This window comes from Sciurus carolinensis, chromosome 8 (genome assembly GCF_902686445.1).
Source record: "Sciurus carolinensis chromosome 8, mSciCar1.2, whole genome shotgun sequence".
Taxonomy (NCBI): Eukaryota; Metazoa; Chordata; class Mammalia; order Rodentia; family Sciuridae; genus Sciurus; species Sciurus carolinensis.
In genome coordinates, this window is record NC_062220.1 from 133409528 (window position 1) to 133433757 (window position 24230).

Here is a 24230-nt window from a genome sequence, read left to right on the forward strand (position 1 = left end):
GTCTGATGTGAGGCTGGCCCACGGGAAGCTCCGGCGCTTCTGCGTTGGAGTTCTTCTTTCAAGACCACAGGGCTTTGTGCTTTTCCCTTTGCTCCGGGGGCTCCTGTTGAGTCTCCAGCCTTTTTCTTGAAGTTCAAAAGCAACCCCCTCTCTCCTTTTAAAATTAAATCTGGTCCCAGCCGGCCTTTCAAAATCTTAAATATTCAGGCCCAATCGGGAAGATGGGAGGTTTTCGGCGAACGCTGACTTCCAAGACGACCCGAAATCTATTGCGACTTCAAGGGGCAGGCTAAATGAGCTAAAGACGCGGCGAGACCCCCGCAGACCTTCAGACGCGCTGGGCCCTGGCAGGGCGAAGCCATTGATAAAGCAAGGGCCTGGTTAGACAGACTCTGTCTCTCTGATGTTTCATTTTCAATAGCAAATAAACCAAACAGGAAGATCAATAGGTGGGAGGACAGGATGAAACCCCGGGAGCAGCCACGTGTCGGCTGCATACCTTGCCGGGGAAGGGCAGGGCGGCCTGGTGGCGAGATCATTAGTGCAGTGAGAAGCAGCCCCACCTCTTGCCTGCTCCCTGGAGTCGGGGTGACTTGCTTTGTTCAAAAATGCATGAGCGCGGGGACGTGGGGAGCTTTGGGCGGGTGCTTTACGAGCCATCCTGGAGTCATCATTGGTGGGGGCCTGGGCTGAGAGGCTGCTTCTGTCAGCCCTGCTTCCCACCTGACCGTACTGAGCAGAGTCCCCGGGCTGGACACGCCGCGGCAGCGAGAAGACAGCGTCTGTGGCATTAAGCTGCTGCGATTTGGGGGTTGTACCTTATGGCGGGTTAACCGAGATTCCCTCATTGATGCCCCCCGATTTCCGGAGACCTGGGGCAAATCCCTCTGAGTCTCTGAACCAGAGCAGAGTTAGCTCAGTGGTTAGACCAGCTCTTCCAGCGGCCCCGCCCACTGCTCCCTGAATGCAGAGAACCAGCTGCAGCTGGGCGACTGACAGGGACCGTGTGCTTTTCGCAGCAGAGATCTTGCCGTGGCTTCTGGGAGGAGCTGGAGGTGGGGAGCGAGGCCCCTGGGCAGCTCTATGGGGGAGGAGTAGCCGTGGTCTTCCGATCATTATGTTCCCCTCTGGAAGCTTTCTGGGGGATCCCGTTTGCCAGAAATCAAGAGAGGAAGGCGTCGAGAACGGTCTCATTTCTTTTAACGACGTCCACCCAGGGCGCGTCTTGTCCCTGGCTGTCATTTGCAGATGTCCGTCTGCAGAGGCAATCAGCGATTTTCTCCAGGACTCCGCTCTCACTTTCCGACTCACGCTGGGGCTAAGAACCTGTCCCTCTCGGGGTGGGAAGTGCGTTGGCCAGTTGAGGATGGGTTCGCCTGTCCAGGGCTGAGGGCGGGACCTGGGAGTGGCAGAGCTGGAGCCCTTGCCTCCCAGGGATGAGACCACCCCTTCATCCCGCCACCTTCTCCCGGTTCCAGGATGTCGGCTGGAGGACCCGAGGGGAGGGGCGATGTGATCGCAGCCGGGCCAGGAGCCCAGTGGGGGAAATCAAGAACTCCCCCACCCGCACGTCCTGAGCCAGCCTTTCCTCCACCATCCGACTGGAAGGCACAGCCCAGGCCCTGCCACTTCCGGGTCACCCGTTAATTTCTTCCGACACCTATAGCTGCCTCAGATGATCTTGACCGCTCCGAGCCGATTTCTCTGTTGCCCTCACCTTTCTCCAGACGGAAGCTCCTGGGAGCAGGGTGTGGCCCCTTATCTCCTCTGCTGTATTCCCAGCAGTGCCGGCGGAAAAAGCGGAATTTGAGGACAGCTCAGCCGCGGCGGGTGCTTCCCGTGTGTGAAGTTCAATGGGAAGAATTGAGTGTCAGGGCCCTACGTGCGGAATAGCACTTTTAACTGTTTTGTGAAAGAAGATGATCCGTATATCATCTGGATAAGTGGGTCCCTTTTTAATGTGCCACTTTGTACGGAGTTAAATCTGTTTTTTTTTTTTTTTTTTGGAGGGAAAGCACCAGATTATTCTCTAAATTAACTGAAGACTTTGGGCTTTCGCTGCAGACCTTGGAAATGGTGGTTGAGTGGTTGAGCACCCATGCTTTGCCGCCTGGCTAGCCGGGTTCAGATCCTGACTTCGCTTTCTTTTTTATTTTTTAAAAATATATTTTAGATGTTGATACTCTTATTTTATTCATCTACTTATATGGGGTGCCGAGACTCGAACCCAGTGCCTCATGCGCGCTAGGCGAGCGCTCTAGCGCTGAGCCACAACCCCAGCCCCTGACTTCTCTTTTGCTAGCCGTGCAGCCGTGGAGGAAACGATTCCGATTTTCCGTGCCTCGGTTTCCTCGCTGGTCAGCTGGGATGAGGACTCAGCTCTCTTCGTTATGAACTGGCGGACGAGTTCAGGTGTTCGTGTGATATCTGAACCACCAGAGTGGGGGTTCCTTGGAGCCGTCTCTACTTTTCTAAGGAAGGGGGGCGTCTTTGTGCCTGGACTCCCTTCATAAAAGTTAGGATCACCCAGAGCTTGCTGGAAGGCAGATTCTCAGGCCCCAGCCCAGACCGACGGGGTCAGAATCCTCAAGTTAACTGGATCCCCAGTTGCTTCATGGGCCCAGCTTGAAGGGCTTCAAAGTAAAGTGCCTGAAAATGCTTTGTAGGCTACAGAGCGACAGATGCGTGCATTACCATTATTAAAAAAAGAAGAAAAAAGCAGCAGCAGCAGCCGGATTCCACTCGTCTGGCCCCCCCAGTGAGGAGGGGTGCAGGGGCGTCTTTCTGGGACAGCTGGAGGGATTGAGACCTAGACACTGAGCTGCTTCCGTGGCTCCAGGGGACAGCGAAGGTCTAAGGGGCTCTTGTGTGCTGTCCCCCACCCGGAGGGTAAATCAGTGGCTCTTTACTCCCTCCCTCCCCTCTTTCGCCAGGTCTCCCCTGCCTTTCCCCAGGGTGACTAGGGAAGGTTGCAGAAGGACAGGAAACCTGCCTCTCCAGAAAGTTCCACTCCTGTTTTGTCCTTGGAAAGACAGTCTCTAATGAGAATAACATCAATACGGGTTCACAACCTCTATTTCAAAACCCCCCAAAGGGTTTTGAAAACAACAACAACAACAAGATTTTAATAACTTATTTGGCAGCAAAATGTGACCTGGAAGCTATCGACCTTTACTATGTACTTAGGATAAATACTCGCTTTTTGTTTTCTGCAGAACCATCCTGCTTGCTGACGGGGCGCTGCTCGGTGGGGGGGGGGGACTGTGATGTTCTATATGATATGTACCTCCTATTTCCTTTTTAAAACAGAAAAAAAAAAAATCAGAATTCTGAAACATAGCTGGCCCCAAGATAAAGACTCTTTCATACAAAAACCAGGTGTTACTTTGCCTAAAAAGAGGTTTGTACCTCTTGCAGAGGGTCATTATCATATTATCCGAGGCTGGTTCTTTTCATTTGTTTGTTATTTCCACCCTCCCACAATGCTGGGGATTCGAACCCGGGCCTCCAGCATGAGAGGCAGGCACTCTACTAGGTGGGATATATGGCCTGCACTAGGCTGGTTCTTTTCTTGGAACCCTCTTCATAGCAGTAGGATTAGTAAGGGCGCTGGGAAATGGTACTGTGTTTGAATTGCCACGTGAGGACATTGGGAATTGAGAAGCGTTTCCCCCTCAGTAAAACAGAGACTCGGGTGCAGCTCATCCTAAAATTTGTCATCTGCCCATTCACTTGACCATCCCCCAAGCCATCCGAATATGAGATCTTCCTGCTACGAACACAGATCATGCCTCTTGAAGCACCTAGCTGCCACTAGTCAAATCTCGCTGCCTGGGCCTAGCCCCCGTGGAGGTACTGGACCACCCCCACGTTCTTGCTATAAAATCCATAAAGGGGGACATGGTATGCGGATGTCATTATGGCTGATAGAAATGAAGCCTCTGGGAGCCACAGTTCACCCAGGATGGAGATTTCCTTTCAGAAAACACGTGTGGGAAGCAGGGTCAGCGTCTAGGTCTCGGGATGCATTAACCGCAGGAGAGGCTGGCTGTTGGATGATGGAAAGTCAGATGAGCAGTCTTGAGAACTGGGGACTTGTGTTTCCTTCTTGGGGTTGTTCCCTGGGGCCTTTCTCTTTGGAGCTGGATTCTTGGCTGACCTTATATGGTTGCCCAGTCACCCAGTGAACACAGATCACACCTGTTGGTAAAATTCTGCTCAAAAGTTTCTTTCCTAGCCTGAAGTCTCAAAGGCGTTGATAATCACAAACCCGACAGCCATTTGAAGTAGGATATTTTGTCTTCAGTAGCTGTCATTTAAATGAACAGTGGTGTGCTGGAGCCGGCTCACACTGATGGACAAGAACCGAGGTCCAACTCTTCCCCATTCCAAGCCCAGTGATGTCACGTTGCCCATCTTGAAATCAACAGTGGTGGGGTATTTACACCACGGGCATTGGCCTCATTACAAATCGTGGCTCTCCAGCTCCTGAAAAACTGCTTGTTAAACATTTACCAGCATATCCCTGGCCCCATGCTAAAAGTCCTTACCAGGGAGAAAAACAACACCCCACACCTCCCCAAATACTCTCGCTGCCTTTGGGAATCTTCCTGGACTAGGAAGATTCTCTTAGTTCTTCTCTTAGGTCTGGCCGGGTGCAGTTCTGGTTCTGCTCTTAGAGAGCTGGACGACCTTAGATCCCTGCCCTTATAAGTTATGGTAGAACATTCTCAATGTGACCAATATGTCTTTTTTACGGCTGTCAACAATTTTTTGGTTATGTTCTGAGCACATTTTGTTTTTAAAAAAGCAATCAAGGGAAATAAAGATGGGCCTTTCTCTCTCCTCAATCCACATCCTGCCTGATGCTCCCTCCTCCGTGAGGGAGGGTGGGTGTGTGCGTGTCGGAGGCAAAGGTTGGGGCTGGAGGCTTGGTCAGGGAGCTGAAATGCAATTAGCAGTTCACTGGCTCAGGGGTTTTCCCTCAGATCTAAGCAATCAACTGTGAAAAAAAATGCACACGTTGGTTTGACCTAGCAATTCCCATTTCTCAGAATCCAATCAAAAGAATTACTTGCAACTGGGCATGAAAAATAGGTGTAAGAAAGTTCCCAGAAGGGCCACTTGAAATGTCAAAAATTTGAGAACGGCCTCAGTGTCTGACAATAAAGATAGGATTATCTGAATTATGTTCCATCTGCACAACAGAATGTCCCAGTGTGTGTTCTTGGCAATATTTAGAGAATGTGGAAGACTGGCAGGTGCCAGCATGGAAGGATGCCCGTGAGTCACTGTGAAAGGTAGGGGTTTGGGAATCATGTAGGTGCAAACATGTGATCCCAGTGACTAGGGAGGCTGAGGCAGGAGGATGGCAAGTTGGAGGCTAGCCTCAGCAACATAGTGAGATTCTGTCTCAAAATACAAAGTAAAATGGGCTGGGAATGTAGCTTAGTGGTAGAGTGTCCCTGGGTTCAGTCCCCAGTATGGAAAAATAAAAGGTGCGTGTTTATAAGGGGAAGGTATTAAAAAGATTTGGAATGGTATACCTTAAACCTTTAAAAGGAGTTTTTCTCTAAGGAGAGAATAAAGGCTTTCATACTTTATATGCTTATAAATTTTTTGAAAAATTTCTCAGAGTAAATTGCATTCACTCATAACTTGGGCAGTTTTGTTTTAAAGAAAAATGAATAATGCATGGTGAATGTTTTAAGGCTGTGGGTTTCAGACAAATTCTGGGGATCAAAAAGATATTTTGTAAATAACTGGAGGGTCCTGGTGGGGTGGGAGTCCAGGTCTCTCAGGCCTTCAAGTCTCTTTCTTCCTGAAGAAGTTCCATTTAGAACAATCTGGTTTATAGTACAGGGATTTCAATGTTAAAAAAAAAAAAAAAAAAGGTAAATATTTTAAAAAAATAGTTTGTAAACTACAGTATCAAAAAAATTAGTTACTAATATGTTGAGAGATGCAGAATTTATATTTGTGATTGCATTTGAGGCCAGTCTATCTGGGTTTTTGCAAGAGATGAAGGGGGGGGGGGTTGAGGAAGGATGGGTGGTAAGTGTCCTCACAGGAAGGAGTTAATGAGGACTCAATATTTGGAAGAGGAGAAAACTGAATGGCCTGGAAGGCAGGGCTTTGGTGGGGGGAGGCTGGGCCCTTGGTGGGGGTGAGGACCTTAGCACTGGGGATGAGGGACTATTTTACTAAACTCAGCCTGTGGTTTTCACAGTGCAAACCCCATTACTCAAGACTGGGCTCTTTATCTTTTTTTTTTTTTTTTTTTTTTTCTTTTTGTACTATTTTTACAGACGACCTGACTTCTTAAAGAACAAGTGTCTTCTGTTCCTGTCTCTCATTCTGCCTTGTATCCCCAACGTGGTTCCTGCTACCGTGGCCTCAAAGTTTTGGCATGAACCCTTGTCCCCTGTCTGTGGCGATGCTCTGACAACTTTCCTTGGCTGGGACAAGGTGTTCTGGAGCTTCCGCCTGAGCAGACCCAGCTGCTCCAGGGACCAGCCTCTCATGCATATCCTTGGGTCCAAGTGGAGAAATAGCTCCCAGGACACATTGAAAAACAACCCCAAGAGACAAAAACCACCCCACCGAAGCCCTTGAGATCAAGTAGAAACAAAGGAACGGAGAGAAGGTTGAAGAATAAAAGGGATGGGGAGAAGGAGGAGGAGGAGGAGAAAACCAAAGACAGAGAGAGTCTCCGAGGCGGGCTGGAGAGAAATCCGGCTGAGGCTCTGCCGAGAGCTGCCGTCATTTGCCCATTTCTGTGGTGTAAACGCTCCCACTGTGACTGACTGATTTGAAGCCAGCGAAGTGATGTCACTGAACTCAGGGATGCTGGAAGGAGATGCACCCCATCATCAGCTCCCACGGGTCCATGTGAGCTGCTTCGGCCCCGCCCAACACACAGACCTCCTGAAGCCACCCCCACCCCCGGCAGGTAGGGCAAGAGGAGGGGAGGAGCGTAGAGGAGCCCCGCCCCGCGGCCCAGGCGGGCCCCCCTTCAGGGCCCAGGAGCCCAGGCCTACTTGGGGTTCCAGCAGGTGATCACCGGCTTCATGGCGTGGTGGGTGTGGTCGATGGTCAGGGCCTCCAGAAGCCAGTGCAGGGCGCACAGCTGGCGAAAGATGGGCTCGCTGCGGAGACAGAGGGAGGGGACCGGTGGGGTCCTGTTACTACAACATTCACATGAAAAGCCACAGAGACAGAAGCCCCGCTGGCTGCTAGTGAGAGAGCTGGCTCCGTGCCGGGCGTGGTTTCTAATTTAATTTAATTTATTATTTTTTTTACTGGGGATTGAACCCGGGGTGGGGGGGGGTGCTTTACCACCAAGCCACGCCCCAGCTCATTTTATTATTATTTTTATTTTGAGATAGGGTCTAAGTTGCTTAGGGCCTGGCTCAGATGCCCGGGCTGGCCTCCAACTTGCCATCCTCCGGCCTCGGCAAGGAGGAATTACAGGTGTGGGGCATGTGGACTGGGCACACATCCTGTCCCGTGTGATGGCTCACATTCCGCAGATGGGGAATCCGCGACTCAGGACTTAAGAGGCTGTGTCTGTCACTCAACCAGGAGGGGGAAGGGCCATGATTTGAAGGAAGATGATCCTGGGCCAGGAGTGGGGTTTTGTGTGTGGGGGGGAGACAATGCGGGGGGTCCCAGCTGGAGTCTGGACCCCGGCAACCAAGGGAACTGAAGGAATTTTAATAGCTTACAGGCACCTGGTTGTTTATTTGATCAAAATGCAGAAAACAGTGTGCGAGTTTTCTGGAAACACAAAAACCGGTGGACTCACTACTGTTTTTCTTCTAAATTAACAGCTGGACTCTGGGCTTTCCATGCGGAAGTCCTTTGTCTGAAGATGCAGCCGGATATTGAAGAAAAACACCCCGAGTGGAATATTTGAAAATGTAACCAAAACGCCGTTTAACACTATGTCTCATCTACCTTTCTGATTTGGGGGGCATGTTCTATGAAACATCTACAATGACCCAGGTACTTTTCCCATGGTATTTATTTCTCTCCAAATCTGCTGAGGTCTGGATTATTATCCATTATTGTTTTACAGAGGGGGAAACGGAGGCTCAGAGAGGTGAAGCGAGTTACCTGAGCTCACACAGCTGGGAGTCGTGAGGATCTGTCTGATTGCTCCCGGGTACTGTGTCCTCATGACGAAACCGATGTGGTGGTCACGAGAGGGGTTAACGTGCTACCTGTGTTTTTCCTGAAAACAGGAGTCCTGGCGAGCTGTCCTCACCTTTACAACTTCTCCCACACTAACCTCCACACTAGCCTCCGCCACCAAGCCGTGTGATTGCTCTTTCCTAAAATTGCACCCCACCTTGGCCTGCGCTCCCCGGGTTCCTGGGCCTGACGGGAGCAGGACGGAATCGCCCCCCCACCTGTTTCCAGGAAGGCACTGCCTCTCACAGCCTGAAGGGGGCCTGTCCCCACCCACGCTCCCTTCGCCGCCTGCTCGGGCGGGCGGGCGGCCATGCTGCCAGGTCTTCAGAAAACCAGGCCTAGCAGCGCTTTCTTCTCTGGAGAGGAGAAGAATAATTTCCTTCCACAAATTGTTCTCTCAGCACCTGGGACTCCCTCTCCTGGACTCTAAAGACTGTGGCCCTTCTGATTCTTCCCTCTTCCCCTTGACATCACCTCGGGCCTCATAGGTGACAACACTTGGTGGCTCAGGGCACATGGGCCGTGTCCAGCAGTTAGCCTACAGGCTCCGCGTGCCACCTGCCTGGCACTGGGCCATGGGCACTGCGCTGTCCTTCCGTGACCCTGGGGGTTGTGGAGGGCTGGGGAGAGGCCCCCTTCCGTGTTATACACAGAGCCCCACAGGGAGAGTGGGAATGGAGGGGGCGGGGGGAGTCCATTGTTGAGATGGGTCTGCGGGGTCACAGGTGCTACTGGGGATGTGGGCCTGCGAGGCTCAGAGTCACTTCTGCAGGGGACAGGAGTCGGCGCAGACCTGGTCCTCACCTTCTCTCGCTTAACGCCTCTGAACCCCCTAACAAGGGCCTGTCATGGGCTGCATGCCGGCCGCCATCTTTGTATGTGGAGGGCCTAAGCCCAGTACCCCGGGCTGTGACTCTCTCTGGAGGCAGGGCCTTGGAAGAGGCCACTCAGTTTTTAAAAAGAAGCCCTGACGGTGGGTCGAATAGGGTCTGACTGGCATCCTTGGAGGAGGCACTTCCGACGCAGAGACTCCAGGACTGTGCACACAGCTCCAAGGTCGCGTGAGGACACAGGCAGCTGCCTGCCAGGCGTGGAGAGGCCTCAGCGGACACCAGCCCTGACGCACCCGGTCTTGGCCTTCCCGCCTCCAGAACTATGGGAAACAAGCCTGCTTCGGTCAACCCCGCTCACCCTGGTGTTTTGCCAATTAACGCACCACCGCCAGGAGGCCCCCTACGGCTCTCCAACCCCGAGCCTTGCTCTCTGCGGCTGGGCACATTTCCGCCCAGTTGCTGAAGCTCAGCACACTCGATTTGCACCGTCTGGGTCAAAAGTCTAGCTCTGCCATTTGCTAGCTCTGTGTGACCCTGATCTGATTATTGAACTGGCCCGAGCTCAGTTTTCTCCTCTATAAAATGGCGGTCCTGGTAGTACCTCCCTCTCAAGGGAGAAGGTAAAGCGAAGCACCTAAGCACTCTTCTCGGTTCTTGGTACGTATTTCCCTTCTGCCACCTTTTCTGCCTTTCAGAGAAAAGCTCAGATGTCACCTCCATCAGGAAGCCCTCCTTGATTGTTCCGGGTCTGGGTTAGGTTCTCTCCAAGGACTTGCTAAAGCATCCCCCTCCCTTCAATGTGTCCCTCTGTCCCTGTACTTTGGGTCCTTGTTCTGCTATAACCCACGCCCAACTCATGGACCTGGGAGCCACAGAGTCTTGCCCACCACGGGGCTCCCTGTGCTGGGCACGGTGTTGGCCTTAGAGTATTTCTGGTTACTGAATGGAAGATGGTGGGAATGGATTGGTGGAGCCAATATTTTTCTGAGTCGATGGCTTGGGACAGGAAGATCCACTGAAATAATACATCGTCCCGAGAGCCAAATCAGAATAACCGTACATATTTTTGCAAAGAGCATTCACTTGGTGTCGGCTATTGTTTCAGGTGCTTGACACACAGAAACCAATTTCATCCTCATAAATCCCTGTGAGGAAGGCATCATTATCATGCCCATTTTGCAGATAGGGAAACTGAGGCCCACAGACACATGCAACTTATCCAAGCCACACAAAAGCCAGCCCAAGGCCGAGCTGGAGTCGGAGTCCAGGCATCTGGCTCCTGGTTTCGCTGCTCTCCACTACAGTGCTGACCTTGGTGGCTAGTGATAGGGTAGAGAGGTCCCTTGTCATCAGGAAAGGGCTGCATCTGATGGGTCTGAACCTTTTTCTCTTTATAGAAAGGGCCTCAAGCTTGATGATCATCCATCTAATCTGCAGTGAATAAAAAAGGTCCCTAGAAAAAAGGTACACTCATACATTGCTGGTGGGGCTGCAAATTAGTGCAGCCACTTTGGAAAGCAGTGTGGAGATTCCTTAGAAAACTTGGAATGGACCCACCATTTGACCCAGCTATCCCACTCCTTGGCCTATACCCAAAGGACTTAAAATCAGCATACTACAGAGATACAGCCACATCAATGTTCATAGCTGCTCAATTCACAATAGCCAGACTGTGGAACCAACCTAGATGTCCTTCAATTGATGAATGGATAAAGAAACTGTGGTATATATATACAGTGGAATATTACTCAGCCATAAAGAATGATAAAATTATGGCATTGCAGGCAAATGGATGAAATTGGAGAATATCATGCTAAGTGAGATAAGCCAATCTCAAAAAACCAAAGGACGAATGATCTCTCTGATAAGCGGATGATGACACATAATGGGGGGTGGGAGGGGTTAGGGTAAGGTTAGGTTTAGGATTAGGGTTAGGGAGGGGGGCAAGAATGGAGGAAGGAAGGACTGTATAGAGGGAAAAGAAGGGTGGGAGGGGTGGGGGGAAGGGGAAAAATAACAGAATGAATCAAACTACATTACCCTATGTAAATTTATGTTACACAAATGGTATGCTTTACTCCATGTACAAAGAAACAACATGTATCCCATTTGTTTACAAAAAAAAAAAAAAAGAATACAAGCAAAAAAAAAAAAAAAAAAAAGGTCCCTAGAAACACACGTGATAGAAATTGGCCCTTCTCGTAAGGGTCACTCACGTGCCAGGTGGTGGCACAATACCTTGGGTTTTATCAAGTGGGGAGAGGAAGCACTCGTTTTCTCAAATGCAGGGAGGAATCCGTGAACACACCGCAGAGGGACACACAGAGCCAACTCTGCCCGAGCTCATCGAACTCCACCATCATCCGTCTCACCTGCAGCCCACCCAGCGGCCGGCTCCACCGAAGCTGCTGCACCCCCCACCGGACACGCTGGGCGTCGACACCCCCCGGGAAGAAAACAGCGCCCTTTCCTTTTGCTAAGAGAACAGAGACAACCTGCGCAAAGCCATCCCGAGCATCCCGGGCTGGCGGCCAAGGGCAAAGCTGGATGCGCGTTCTGGTCTTGGCTTTTGCTGCCCAGTTGACCCCAGAGGGCAGTGGGGGAGGGGGCAGCCTAGTTATCTCAGAGGAGAGACGGGGGGCTGGGCTCCTTCCTAGAAACCACAGCCCCTCCCAGAGTTCACGGGAAAGGTCACGTATCCCCTGACGTGAGGAGGTGATCCCCACATGGTCAATTTAGGATCATCCTCCAGCTTGGGGATCAGTCACGGTGGGACTGAGGGGGATGACCAGCCAGCCTCCCATCGGCAGTGGCTGACTGTGGTGATGGAGAGATGGACCCCCGACCAGGCAGGGCCTGTCCTGAGGCCGATAGCAGATGCTTACAAACCCCCGATTCTCCAGCCCCCTCTGCTCTGCCCAGGTGGCAATGGGACCTTGCTCCTAACCCCCTCCGTAGGTGGCGTCTTTCCCCCACGCCCAGCACCTGGGCTGGCCCGATGGCTTGCTCGGCCAGCAGAAAGTAGTGGAAGGGCCACCATGTCCACTCTGGCCTGTGCTTCGAGAGGCCTGAGGCCCTGGGCGTCCTGAGAGTGCCCCACGTCAACAAGGCCAGGCTAGCCCACTAGGTGCTGAGAGCCACCAGCCAGTTGGCTGAGAGCCTTGGGAATGGGGTCGCCCTGGGTCATCACCCTGGGTCAGTCGCCTCCAGCTCACCCCTCGGCTGGATGCACAGAGGCAGGCTCAGCCCCGAGCCGCGGAAGCACCCAGCCCGCTGGTAGGCTTGGCTACGGTGACAAAGGGTTGTTTGAAGCCGCTCCAGGCTGAGCCGTCTGTCATGCGGCACTGGATTGCTGCTCCAGTCACCAGACGTGGCCAGAGCCTTTCAGGAGCCAAGGGGAAGAGAGGGCAGTCTCCAGTCCAGGGCAGGGCTTGGCAAACTACAGCCAGTGGGCACACCACCTGTTTTTATCAATAAAACTTCACTGGAACACAGAAAATCAGTCCATCCTTGTAGCTCTCATGCCATGCTGAGACTTCAAGAGGGAATACCGGGTCTACAAAGCATAAGGTATTCATCGGCTGACCTTTTAAGGGCAAAACAATAGCAACTTCCACTGTGACGATATGAATAATGACATTTCTAGCACACCTGGTGTACACAGCTGACTTAGGAAGATCACGATTCCTGCTGTGCAACCTTTGGCAAGTTCCAGTCCCTTTCTGTTTCATTTTTCCCAATTGGCATTGAGGGAAGAAGGGCAAGAAACTACCTCTAGCCATTTCCTAGCTGATTTGCACTATGCTGTGTTCAGACCAAATGAACAGCGTAAGTGGGGCGGGGTTATCCGCTTTCGCAGGCATCCCCCAACTTCCCCGGATGCTTCGGACTCAAGCCACAGCTCACGGGTTTCGGAGGCCTTGTCCACGAGAGGCAGGGACAGCGCAAGTGTTTCCAGAGGACGTTAGGAAGTTACAAGTCCTGTTTCTGCAAGGCGTTTTCAGGGCCTCAGGCTTAGGCTGCCAGTTGGAACGTCCCTGGAGGCTGAGGCAGGAGGATCGCAAGTTCAGGACCAGCCTCAGCAACTTAGCCAGGCCCTAAGCAACTCGGCAAGACCCTGTCTCCAAATCAAAACTAAAAAGTGCTGGGGATGTGTGGTAAAGCTCCCCGGGTCCAATGCTTAGCACCCCAAAAGAAAAGAAAATGATATCAAAGATAAAATCAATCCGAGGGAGGTAGGAGGACAGTGGGGTGGGGTGGAGACTGTCACTGGTTGCACTATGGGGAGGGATGGGACGTGTCCAGGGTATTCTCATTTGTCTGGTGTCTGTCTAGAAGTCCGCTCTTGCCTTATTTTACTCTACATGGGCAGGCGACTTTGCTCTCCAAATATACCACCAGCTCCTCAAAGGCTGGGCCTCGGGACACTCTTCCTGTGTAGCACGTGGTGATGAGAACCTGGGGTCTCAGGCCAGGGCCAGCGACTCAGAGCCCCAGTACAGTGAGACCCTGAGCTCTGTGACCCTGGGCAGGTGAATATATCTCTCTGAGCTTCTGTTTCTCATCTTCAGAGAGGAGACAGTAACACACCTACCCAACGGGGCTGCTAAGAGGACCGGATGAGGTGATGCCTAGGGAGGGATCGGCAGTGGCCAGTGCCGCCGGGAGTGTCGCAGAGGACGGATACACATCTGATAAGCACGCAGACGGAGGCGTCTGAAATGTTGCGCTACTGTTCAGAATGAATCCACTACCCTCGGGCAGTTGTCCTCGAGGTAGGATTGAGGGGAGCAGGTGATTTTCCACCCGAGGGGACATTTGGCTGTCCGGAGACATTTCTGGTCATCACAGCCCGGGGACGGAGGACTCCTGGCATCTAATGGGCCGGGGCCACGGACGCTCCCAGGCATCTTACAGCACACCCGCCAGCCCTTCATGACCAGGAACTGTGGGTCCCCCTGCGTGGACAGTGCTGGGTTGGAGAAACCTTTCCCTAAAGCCAAACGCTTCTCCCTCTGAGCCAGAGTGCCCTTTGCGGGCTGGGTTGGCCTCTGCGCCACCCAGGGGTTCCCGCCTTGGGCATCAGCCCGCGGAGGCCGCTTGAGTCTGCGGGGGACATCCAGCGCCTCCTGCGCTTTGCTTGCGATGTTCTCGCAGGCTCGGGGCGGCCGCGGACGGATTTTCTCAGACTTCGCAAACTCCGTGACATGACAGCGTCTGACCCGGGACGGGAGGGGACGACTCAGTCTCACGGGTGGGCCAGGAAGTCTAAAGCGCTGCGTCTACTTTTGGGTGTTTTTTTTTTTAATGCCAGGGAGCTTCGCCAGCTGCAGGCTCCGTGTCCCTTTCAAGAGGACAAAGGGACACGTAGCTCAAGGGTTCCCCAGCGGTCAGGGGAAGGCGCGGCGGGGCTGCTTACATGTGGGCCTCGGACAGCAGCGGCGAGAAGAGGCAGCTGTGCACGGGGTTGAACGGGCGGAGCACGGCGATGGGGCCCGGCTTCTTCTCCTCGTAGGCGCTGGAGCAGGAGCAGAAGGACAGGAGTGAGCGGCAGCCCGGGACACGGCCTCTCCCTGCCAGGGTGTGCGGGGCGGGTGTTCCCACCAACCCACCACGTGCCTGCATCAGCGCCAGCCCCAGGGCTGGGGGCCAAGGCCGCGGAAGGAGTTTGGGAGCAGAGTGCATGACACTCCCCACCCCGTGCAGCCACGAGAATCAACGCGGTACACAGGGGGTCGCTGGTGCGCTGGGGACCACCCTGCGGCTGCAGCGTCTTCTTAGGGAACCAGAAGCCGCGTATTTTTTGACTATATTCTAGGAAGGGCCATTTCCCACCAGGTGTAAATATTTCCCCCTCTCTCCTGGCATGGAGCAAGTCATTTCAGTGATAGAAAATAGAATTTGGGGTATTTATTTATTTTTCTTAGCATGCTTTATATCATGGGCATGCATTTTTTACACACGGCAAAATTCAACTCACACCCGGCTAAATGAGCCCTTGCTCTCCCTCTCTCTCTCTCTCTCTGTAATTTAGTCGATTGTCTATATTTTAAAATTTCAGGTAGAAGTGGAAAAGCTTTGGCTCTTAAGATCTTAGAAGTTCCAGTGGCTTTGGGTCCGTGTTCCCCGAATGAGAATCAGTCGGAGAGGCAGCTTGAGAATCTCTGCCTGCTTTGCAGGTGGTGAGTGCCCAGACTCAGGCACCCCGGGAGTCTTTGTCCCCACCTCCCATACTAATTCCCACCCCTGGGCCTGTTCCCGGAAGGCCTTTCCGTTTCTGAGCCCCGGTCTAAGGACTTTGGCTATGAAATAGTTGCTGGCTTCCCTGATTCATTCACTTCTACCGAATTGTTAGGGACCATCTTCTTTGTGCTGGGGACAGCGGATGTGGCAATGAATGAGACCGATCCGGCTGGGTAGACAGGCACCTCCCCACCCCTGGGATCCGCCTGCGGAGGGAGAGTGTGCGGTACTTTGACAGCTGCAAATAGGGAACTTGACTCAGGAGGAAGCTGGGGAACACTTCCCTGAGGCTGAGGAAGTCATCGCAATTTCAAAACACATTCCCGGATTCTTCGAAACTCTTGGACATGAGAGATGAGTTGACGTCTACCTTCCCCTTGGATCTTGGCCCTCAGCCTGGCGGACCCCATAGACTGGGTCAGAGTGACGTCATGGCAGGCTCTCCTTTGCACATCCTGGGATGCTCCCTCCTTGCATCCAGCCGCCATGCTGTGAGGAAGTTGGCTGCCTACCAAGAGGCCCAGAGGGAGCGGGGACTCAGCTTGCAGCTTACAGTCACCCATGAGAGCCAGCAGTCTTGGAAATGGATCCTTTGAGCTTCCCTGCTCCTGCCCTGCTATGTGGAACAGAGACAATCCTGCCCCTCCGATTGCAGATTTGCGAAAGAAGTATTCGTTGTCTTGAGTTAATAAGTTTGGGGGGGACTGTTCCTGGCAGCCATCGTGGGAATAAAAGTAAATACTGAGCTTAAATCTGAAGGTTGAATGGGAATTAACGAGGCAAATGGAGGAGGGAAAGACTTTCTATTTGGAGGGAACAGCATGTGCAAAGATCCTGTGGTAGAGGGTATGTGGTGAGTAGGAAAGTGGGAGACCGTTGTCTTTGTCCCTGGAGAAATGTTAGCCATTGAGGGTGTTATGGTGGGAGCGGTGTATATTTTGAAGAGGCCTCTCTGGGATAGAGGGGTTGACATTCCTGCTGGGAAATGGAGGACAATCCTGGGTCACAGAGTTCACTAAAAGGACCGAATCGTAGGTCCTCCCTGTTTCCACTCTCATGGACTGTTCAATCCTGGAGCTGAAGAAAGAAACCCCACAAGCGATCACGTTGCCTTGGCCCATCTGACTGGCTCATCCTGGTCTCCCGGTGGAGTAGAATCTGTAGAAATTAACCCAGGGTTTATACTCCTTAATCTCTGTTTTTGTCTTTTCTCAACCACAATAATAGAACAAATTCTACTCATCTTTTTTTTTCCCCCACCGTTTCAACTGAATCTGAGGCTGAAAAATGAGGTCATTGAACGCAGTGGGAGATACTGCTGGGAGGCCAGAATCTTCCGGAACATGCTTGATTTTCTTTTTTTCCCTGTGTAGTTTGTCAGACTTAAAACTTCTGTCTAAAAGAACCGATTCTCTGGTCTTAGATCCTGAGGGGGCACAAAAATAATCCCTTTTGCTTTTATGAGGCAGAGGAGATCAAATGCTGTTTTTTTTTTTTTTTTTTTCCTAAAGTCTTTCTAAATGAACACTCGTATTTTTGATACTGTTGTGGTTGGAATCTTATTTATAGAAATATAACTCTTAAATGGGGGGCTACTTCCTCGCCTTCCTGGAATTTAAGATTTTTAGGCACGAGTTTGAGGTCATCCAGGCCCAGGGGAGATCAAATTCACCTTATTGCTTAATGATACCTAATAATTTCCGAGAGTGTCTTAGATGCTGGGCTCGGTGCTAAGCACCATTTCGTTTGATCCTCCCAACCAGCTTGGAGGTTGGGGACCATTCATACGGGCAAAGGAAAAGGAGGCTCACAGAGGTGCAGGGGTTTGTCCAAAGTTCAACAGTGCAACAGCGGAAGTAAGGACTCGAATTCAAGCCCCGACTGGCTCCAAGGTTTGTGCTCCAGGGGGTTCCCTGTCTTCGTGCCGGCCACCTCCTGGTCCTGTTTAATCGCAGGCCCTGGCGTTTGACAGCTACGGTGCAGTAATGGCCTACAGTTTTATTTTAATAACTGGCCTTGTACAGCTCATAGAATCTACCAGATAAGACATAACCAGACCGCTGTCTAGGAGACAAGCCATCTCATGCATATGTAAACTTATTAAACTTTCAACACACCATGTCGCGCGCACTGAGACACGGACAGGAGAAGGGAGAATTATGTTCTGTGACCGTGGATTAAAAACTCCACCCAAACAAGGAGAACCTTTCAAAACAGGCATGGGAGCCTCTTTCATAGACATGTTCCTGCCCCAGCCCGGGGTCGGCTGGCCTGTTCGCCTGAGCAAAGCTCCCGGGAGAGGGAGCTGGGAGTTCCTTCCTTCCCTTCCTTTCAGGGAAAGCCTGCCAGCTGGCTGCTGTCACCAGGATTAGCAGACTCCGAGAGAGCCCCAGGGCTCGGGCTGGCAGGCGGGACTTCTGCTGAGCTCTGGGGACCCTTATGGAGAAAGTGGGAACCTCTGGGCTCACCGAGTGGCCTTCTCTGCATCATGCACGCCTTCCAAGTCCCTTGGGGACACTTGGTGGCTCTGACTCTGAAGGCAGTGTTTCTAACTCCTGGCACAAGGCCACGTGGGCATACGGGGTGCAGTTGGGCATCAGGTCTAATGTTCCGCAGGATGGCGGGGTGACTGTGGTTGACGGCAGCTACCTACACCTCTCGGCCTCGCTAGAGAGAGTTTGGAATGTCCCCAGCACAAAGAAACGATCAACGTTTGAAGGGAGGCACGAGCAGTCGCTCTGATCTGGCCCTTACCCATTGCCCACGGGCACGAGCTGCCACCCTGTGCCCCCGACGCAGGCACAGTTGTTAGGTGTCAATCAAAAAAATTAAAAAGTCATCTTTAAGAAAGGCCACCCAGTTGCTCCCTCCCCTGCAGGCTTGGCCATCCTCAGCAGACGCGCTGGCCACGGGACTGTCCGCAGGGCCTGGGTGGATGGATCTCCTGGGGGGCCTCTGTGTGTCGCTCAGCCAGCTCCCATTCAGCGTCCAGGGGCCTCCTGGGATTTTTTCCCCCTAGATTTCCTTTTCTCCTCCTCAACCCGAGGGGCTGGGGGTACTTAAGACACCCAGCCTGCACCCCGTGGCACTTTGCCGTGGTTGCCTGAGGAGTCGGGGCTCTCTTAATGGCCTCGGTGCCTCCGTGCCGCCAGAGGGCCTGAGCACACAGTAGTCCCTCAGCACACAGTGGTTGGTTGTGCAGCGAGGATGGATCTGCGTCAGCCCAGCCTTGCTGGCCTGCTCCCCCCTTGCTTCGAGGCTGCGCCAGGATCTGGTGCACCAAGGGAACCATCCTGTTACTAAAGACCAGGGAGGGACCCCGAAATGGACTCTCCGCTCACACCTTGAGGGGCACCTCGTGCAAATCTCAGACATGGCTGTTTCCTCCTGGGCAAGCCTCCCTCTTCTTTCTTCTCTGGGTGGGCTGCCCCCACGACCCCTCTTCTGGGTGTCTCCTTCCTGATCGTTCGGTGAATCGATTTGCTCTTCCTCTGCATGGAACGTGTCAGAGCCTTCCAAATGCCCCCTGCTCCAGGAACGGAGGTTCCTTTCTGGGGTTTCTGCTCCGTAAGAGGCACAGACGAGGGATTGTAAGCCATATGTATTTTTTCCTCGTGTCAGAACGAATAAACGCATGCACAAAGGCCAGGCAAGCACATATAGACGAACGAATTGCTGGACAAACAGGAAAAAAAAAAATCTTAAAGGTGGCAGACATCTGATGAGCAAAACCAGAGACTAGAAACCAGGCCGGTGCTTGGCTTCTGAGGTGTTTTCCATGTGCATTCACCGTGTCCAGGAACCACCGTCTCTATCTAGTCCCCGGCCTTTATCATCGCTGCCAAAAGGAGACCCCACATCTAGCGGGCAGCCTCTCCGCCCTCTCAGCCTGCTGGCCACCACCAACCAACCTGCTTTCCATCTAGAAGGACCTCAAACCCCTTGTCCGAGGCAAAAGAAGCCAGACAGAAGTCACATGTTATACGATTCCACTGAAAAGACCCCCGTTGTAAGACAGCGCGAATCCCTATTTCTGTAACTGTCCGGAAAAACAGGATTTTGGCAAAGCTGCCCAGGAAAGGGGGTGTCTGCTCTCGTTTCCTCTTCAGCAAACGCCCTGGCCTCTGGGGTTCCGGAAGGCAGCCCCCTCCCACGGTGGGGGCTCAACCCTGGCTTCACATTGGCATCGCCGAGGAGAACTTAAAAAAAAAATTTTTATACTTAATTGTAAAAATCAGATGAGTATAGGGTGCAACCAGCCTGGAAGGCAGGCTGGGCGGCAGTGTTTTGCCAGCCTCTTGGGGACGCTCTACGAGGTAGCTGGGATTGGGGTGGCGGGGCCCCAGGATAATGGTTGTGGCCGGTGGCATTTCTACTGCGCACTTCCTCCCTGCCCGCTGGGCACCTCCACTCTGTCCCTGATCCGTAACTCATCCAGATTTTTGTCCAGGACGGTGGGTGCAGCCCGTGGATCTTGGTGTCACTGAGTTTGGATATCAGGAGGCTTTCTAACGGGTGACCTCGGGAGAAAATTCACTGACACCTCTAAGTCTCATTTCCATCTCTACCAGAGGGCTGGTGAGTTTCCTGCTTTGCAGGACAGACGTGCGCAGGGGAAGATAGTGTGATGGGCTGACAGATCTGACTCCATGAGAATGTTCTAGGCCAGACAGACTCCATTTTGCTCTGAGACTCCATGTTATGTAGGAAGTAAGCTTCTCCCATGGGAACACCCCGCCTCTGTGCCCATCCTCAGTTACTTAGTGTGACATGTTTAACGATACAAAATGACAATTCTTATGTAATAAAATATTGCTCTCTTTTGATCCCTATTGCTCCTAAACAATGTATCATGTGGACAGTGATTGTGTGGATGTTAGTAACCATTCTTTAGTTTGTACCTGGGTAAGGGTCATTCTGACCCACGTCCCCCTGTGTCGATGATCTCATGATGTTAATGTGTGATTTTGAATCATAGCAACAGACACTTATGATTGATGTGATTTTTGGTGTAAGAACCCCTACAACCCTGTGGTCGGGTCTGTTCTCCCAATAGCCAGTTTTGGGGGCATTGTGTGAGACAGTCAGTCGGCCGGCTTAATAAAGACCCTCAAATGTGGACTTCTCAGTGGTGATCGGTCTGTTCCTAAGTTGTGCCCCATAACAATAGTCCATGGGGGAGATGGCAAGGATGCCAAGGAAGGTGCCAGTCTTCAGACTGAGAAGTGGTCCCCCCCCAAGAGGGCCGCCCTCGCCCACCCTCGGCCGCCTCCCCACCAGCCCCGCGGCTCCGCGTCCACTTACACCAGCAAGGAGTCCCCTAATTGGATTTCCGAGGACTTCTTGGCTGGCTGGAACCTGTTTCTCTCTTCCTCTTCCAGCTTCTGGAGTTGCTGCTGCCCCTTCTTCCTGGCGCTCTCGTCTCGCAGGATGGTGAAGTAACTGTGGCCGATCCTCACCAACTGGATCAGACCCCTGGAGGGAGAGACGGGGCGGGGAGGGGTGAGATGGAGGGGAGGAGAGGAGCAGACGCAGACAGCGGGGGAGAGAGAGGGATGGAGGGCGGGAGAGACGTCAAAAACAAAAGAGAGGTGAGCCGTACGTTCAGACAGCGTCCCATGGCTGTGCGGCTTTGGGACCAGCCCTTCCGAGGCCACCCCGGTGCCGGTGGGTGGGAGCCTTCCGGCCTGTAGGTGGCTAGAGTTGGACAGAGCTGAGCTGCACTTCCAGATGGCCTCTTACTGAAGACCCTGGGTGCTAGAAGCCACGGAATGAGTGTGACCACCCACACGCCACAGGGTCAGATGCCTTGGTGCGTGGGAGAGGGGGACCCTCACTGAAGAGGGGCTCATCCTTGATGGTCACTGGCAGAGAGCACGCCTGTGATCCCCGCTACTCAGGAGGTCGAGGCAGGAGGATGGCAAGTTGGAGGCTAGCCTCAGCAACTCAGTGAGACCCTGTAGCTAAGGGTGTGCCTCTGAGGGACAGAGCACTTGCCTCGTGTGCCTGAGGCCCTGGGTTCAAACCCTGGCTCTGGGGTAGTGGGGAAGGGGAGGGGGAACCAAAGCAAAATGCCACCCCCGTGCTGGATGCCGTGCTGACTGATAAGGATGCAGTGATGAATGAGACTCAGGGTCTCCGGAGTTCACGGACACTGGGGGAGAGAGACGTGTGGGTCAGTGATGATAGTCACGGTGGTGGGGGGAGCAGCCGATGCCTTCTGGATACATTGGAAACTTGGGCTGCTTGGACACTTCTTCCCTGAGACAGGGACATTTCCTTTCCCTCTTTCAGAGTAGCCTCGTCCCCTCTCCAGGTTGCTCTTCCACGTCCAGTTTTGATGGGAGTATCCTCAGTTAGCGGTCAGGACCAGACTCTGATGAACCGACCCCTGCTTATTTGCTAGGAAGAGTTAAGGCTAATTATTAAGGCCATTTCCTTAGCCGGGGGGGGTGGTGTCTTGTAAATGACCACTGGCGAAATGCTGGGATGCTTTTCCAGCATTTTCCAAATCGTATTATACAGAGATGCACTCTGTACCTAAAGTGCCAAAGGGCTAGGAGGACCTAGGGAAATCACGGGAGGCTTCCTGGAGAAGGTGACCTTTGGGCTAAGTCGGAGTTCACCAAGAAAGAGTCACACGGGTGGCTGGACTAGCAGGTCTCAATCAAAGAGGTGGATCTGAAGCTGGCCTGTTCAGGGAACCACAGACATCTTAAAGAAACCGGAGCCACTGGGCTGGAGCCTCGAGCTCTTAAGTGAGCCCGGATTTGGGGGCTGAGCCCCGCCTCCAGCCAGAGCATCCTCTGCATGGACCGTTGCTGCCCCCGAGTTCAAGAGCGGTGCAGATTTTGCCTGGGAAGTTTGGGGACACCCTCAGCCAATGCATTCCACGTATATGTCCCTTTTGATGTGATCAGAAGAGTAGTAAGTAAGAAAATTGTCTGGGGAGATGAAAAGAGCATTTTTAAAATTTTTAATGAAGCCTGAGACATAGGAAGCACGTGAACTTCTCAAGAGGGTGTTGCTGGCCGGTCGCTGCTGACCTTTGGCCGAGTCCAGACCCTGCTTCTTCGCTCACGAAGAATTTTCCGAATGTCCGTGGGACGTGTCACTTGTCCATCCCGCCAGTCACGTTCAGCTAAGGCTGGGCTCATGTTCTCCTGACAGCAAAATAACCGCTCGGCGTTCTCTTGTATCAAATTGTGCAGAAGCCAAGTGACGGACCCCCTCCGGCAGTGCTGTGAGCCTGTGCTTACCGATGGCTTTGGCCCCTAATTGCTGGTTTGAGGGGTTTTCGTCTGGCTTTTATTTTTAGGTGTAGGGAGGCGGGCGGTTGGCTTGATGTGGGATTCACGCGTGAGACGCAAGCTTGCTTCTGTTTGGCTCTCAGGTGTCTTGAGTCCACTCATCCATGAGCGTCGGGAGGATGCAAAGTAACTCCATCAAGATAAGACTGTTACCGTGGGCGACCTCGCCATTGCACAAATGAGGACTTTCTCCGCACAAGGCAAACGAAGCAAGTGCAGGGATGACCTGGGAGGCTGGGCGGATGCGGGAGCTGCTGGCTCTCACTGCTGAGCTGCTTCTCAGAGGTGAGGAAGAAGCCAGCCGGGGCGATATGCGCCTGTGATCCCAGCGGCTCAGGAGGCTGAGGGCAGGAGGATCTCGAGTGCAAAGCCAGCCTCAGCAGCTTAGTGAGGCCCTAAGCAACTTAGGGAGACCCTGTCTCTAAATAAAATATAAAAAGGGGCTGGGAAGTGGTTCAGTGGTCATTTGCCCCTGGGTTCAATCCCTGGTACCAAAAAAAAAAAGAAGGAAATAAATATTCAGGCTGTGATTGAGCTTTCTCCCAAAGTTTGGTCCAGAGGTCAAGACGGAAGCTGCACATGCTCCCACAGGTATGAGGGGTTGCGACTCACATGACGAGGTGGCACTGTGGTGGGTGGGGGCGGGCTGTGGTTCCCACTTCCCGCCGGGAGTGAGGGGTGGCGGGGTTGAAGGCTGTCAGCAGTCGAACATCAGAAGTGGAGGCAGATCTTCTCGCATCCATGAACACCTGACTTCGAATTTGTGGGTTTGGCTCAATGGCTGCATCATGACCAACCGTCCATAAACTCTCCGGTTTATTGAGCATCTATTATGAAACAGGTGCTCTTCTTGGCGTTGAGGATATGGTGGTAAACAGTGCAGCCACAAGGTTCTTGCCCCTCTTGTGAAGGTCATATTCCATGGGGTGGAGGCAACTGTATGCAATAGGGGAACAGCTGTGGGGGGACAGAAAGCAGGGAATGGACGCCAGTCACTGGGGATGTCAATGTGATTTTAAAGGGATGGCCGGCGAAAAGCTCAGGGAGAAGGTGATGTTTGAGGAGAGACGTGAAGGAGGTGAGGGATCAAGCCAGGCAGGTACATGGAGGAAGAATGCTCCAAGTAGCATGTGCAAAGGCCCTGAGCAGGTATGATTTTAAGAAGAAAAATTTATTTTTCATTGAATATTTGTTATGTGATGCCATGGAATATACTTTGTGGTACCAAAAAAAAAAACATTGCGCGTGCGCGCGCGTGTGTGTTTTGCCTGCTCTAAAAACTGGCATTCTATCTGTGAGTTTCTTTTGATAGAAATGTTCTTCTCTGTGAAAGGAAGGATGAAAGGGTAAGAGGAAAGCAGAGGAGGCGGGAAGGAGAGAGGGAGCGAGGAAGGGGGGAGGAGGAGGGAGGGGCAGGCTGTACCCGAGAACCTGCTGGTCTGGGGCTCTGATTCCCCACACCTTGACTCCAGCTCCAGGAAGCAGTAGATTTTGCCATTTTCAATAAGAATCTCATTTCCAGCAACTCATTCTAACGTCCCCACGGGCAGGATCCCTGGAGCAGAGCTGGGAGGGCCCCTTTCTGCCGCCCGGTTTCCAGGAGCCCTCTCCCATGCTTCCAGGGTCCTCCTGAGCCAGCAAACTCAGC

The 24230-nt window shown here is 52.7% G+C and overlaps 1 protein-coding gene and 1 long non-coding RNA gene across 4 annotated transcripts in view; one reads left to right on the top strand and one right to left on the bottom strand.

Moving 5' to 3' along the window:
• The window catches only part of LOC124991009 (uncharacterized), an 87277-nt gene extending 76672 nt beyond the window's left edge, over nucleotides 1-10605 (top strand). The window contains exons 2-3 of the long non-coding RNA XR_007109859.1: nucleotides 6309-6891; nucleotides 7833-10605. This is a non-coding gene — a long non-coding RNA (uncharacterized LOC124991009). The remainder of the gene's footprint in view (nucleotides 1-6308; nucleotides 6892-7832) is intronic.
• Nucleotides 1-24230, bottom strand: part of Ccdc60 (coiled-coil domain containing 60) — a 149899-nt gene that overhangs the window by 29456 nt on the left and 96213 nt on the right. For 2 of the 3 annotated variants that reach the window (XM_047561636.1, XM_047561634.1), the window contains exons 3-5: nucleotides 20577-20747; nucleotides 14449-14547; nucleotides 7041-7148 (exon numbers count right to left, since the gene is read on the bottom strand). In XM_047561636.1, coding sequence (XP_047417592.1) covers nucleotides 7041-7148; nucleotides 14449-14547; nucleotides 20577-20747 — 378 coding nt within the window. The remainder of the gene's footprint in view (nucleotides 1-7040; nucleotides 7149-14448; nucleotides 14548-20576; nucleotides 20748-24230) is intronic. The other variant, XM_047561635.1, reaches the window with a different exon arrangement.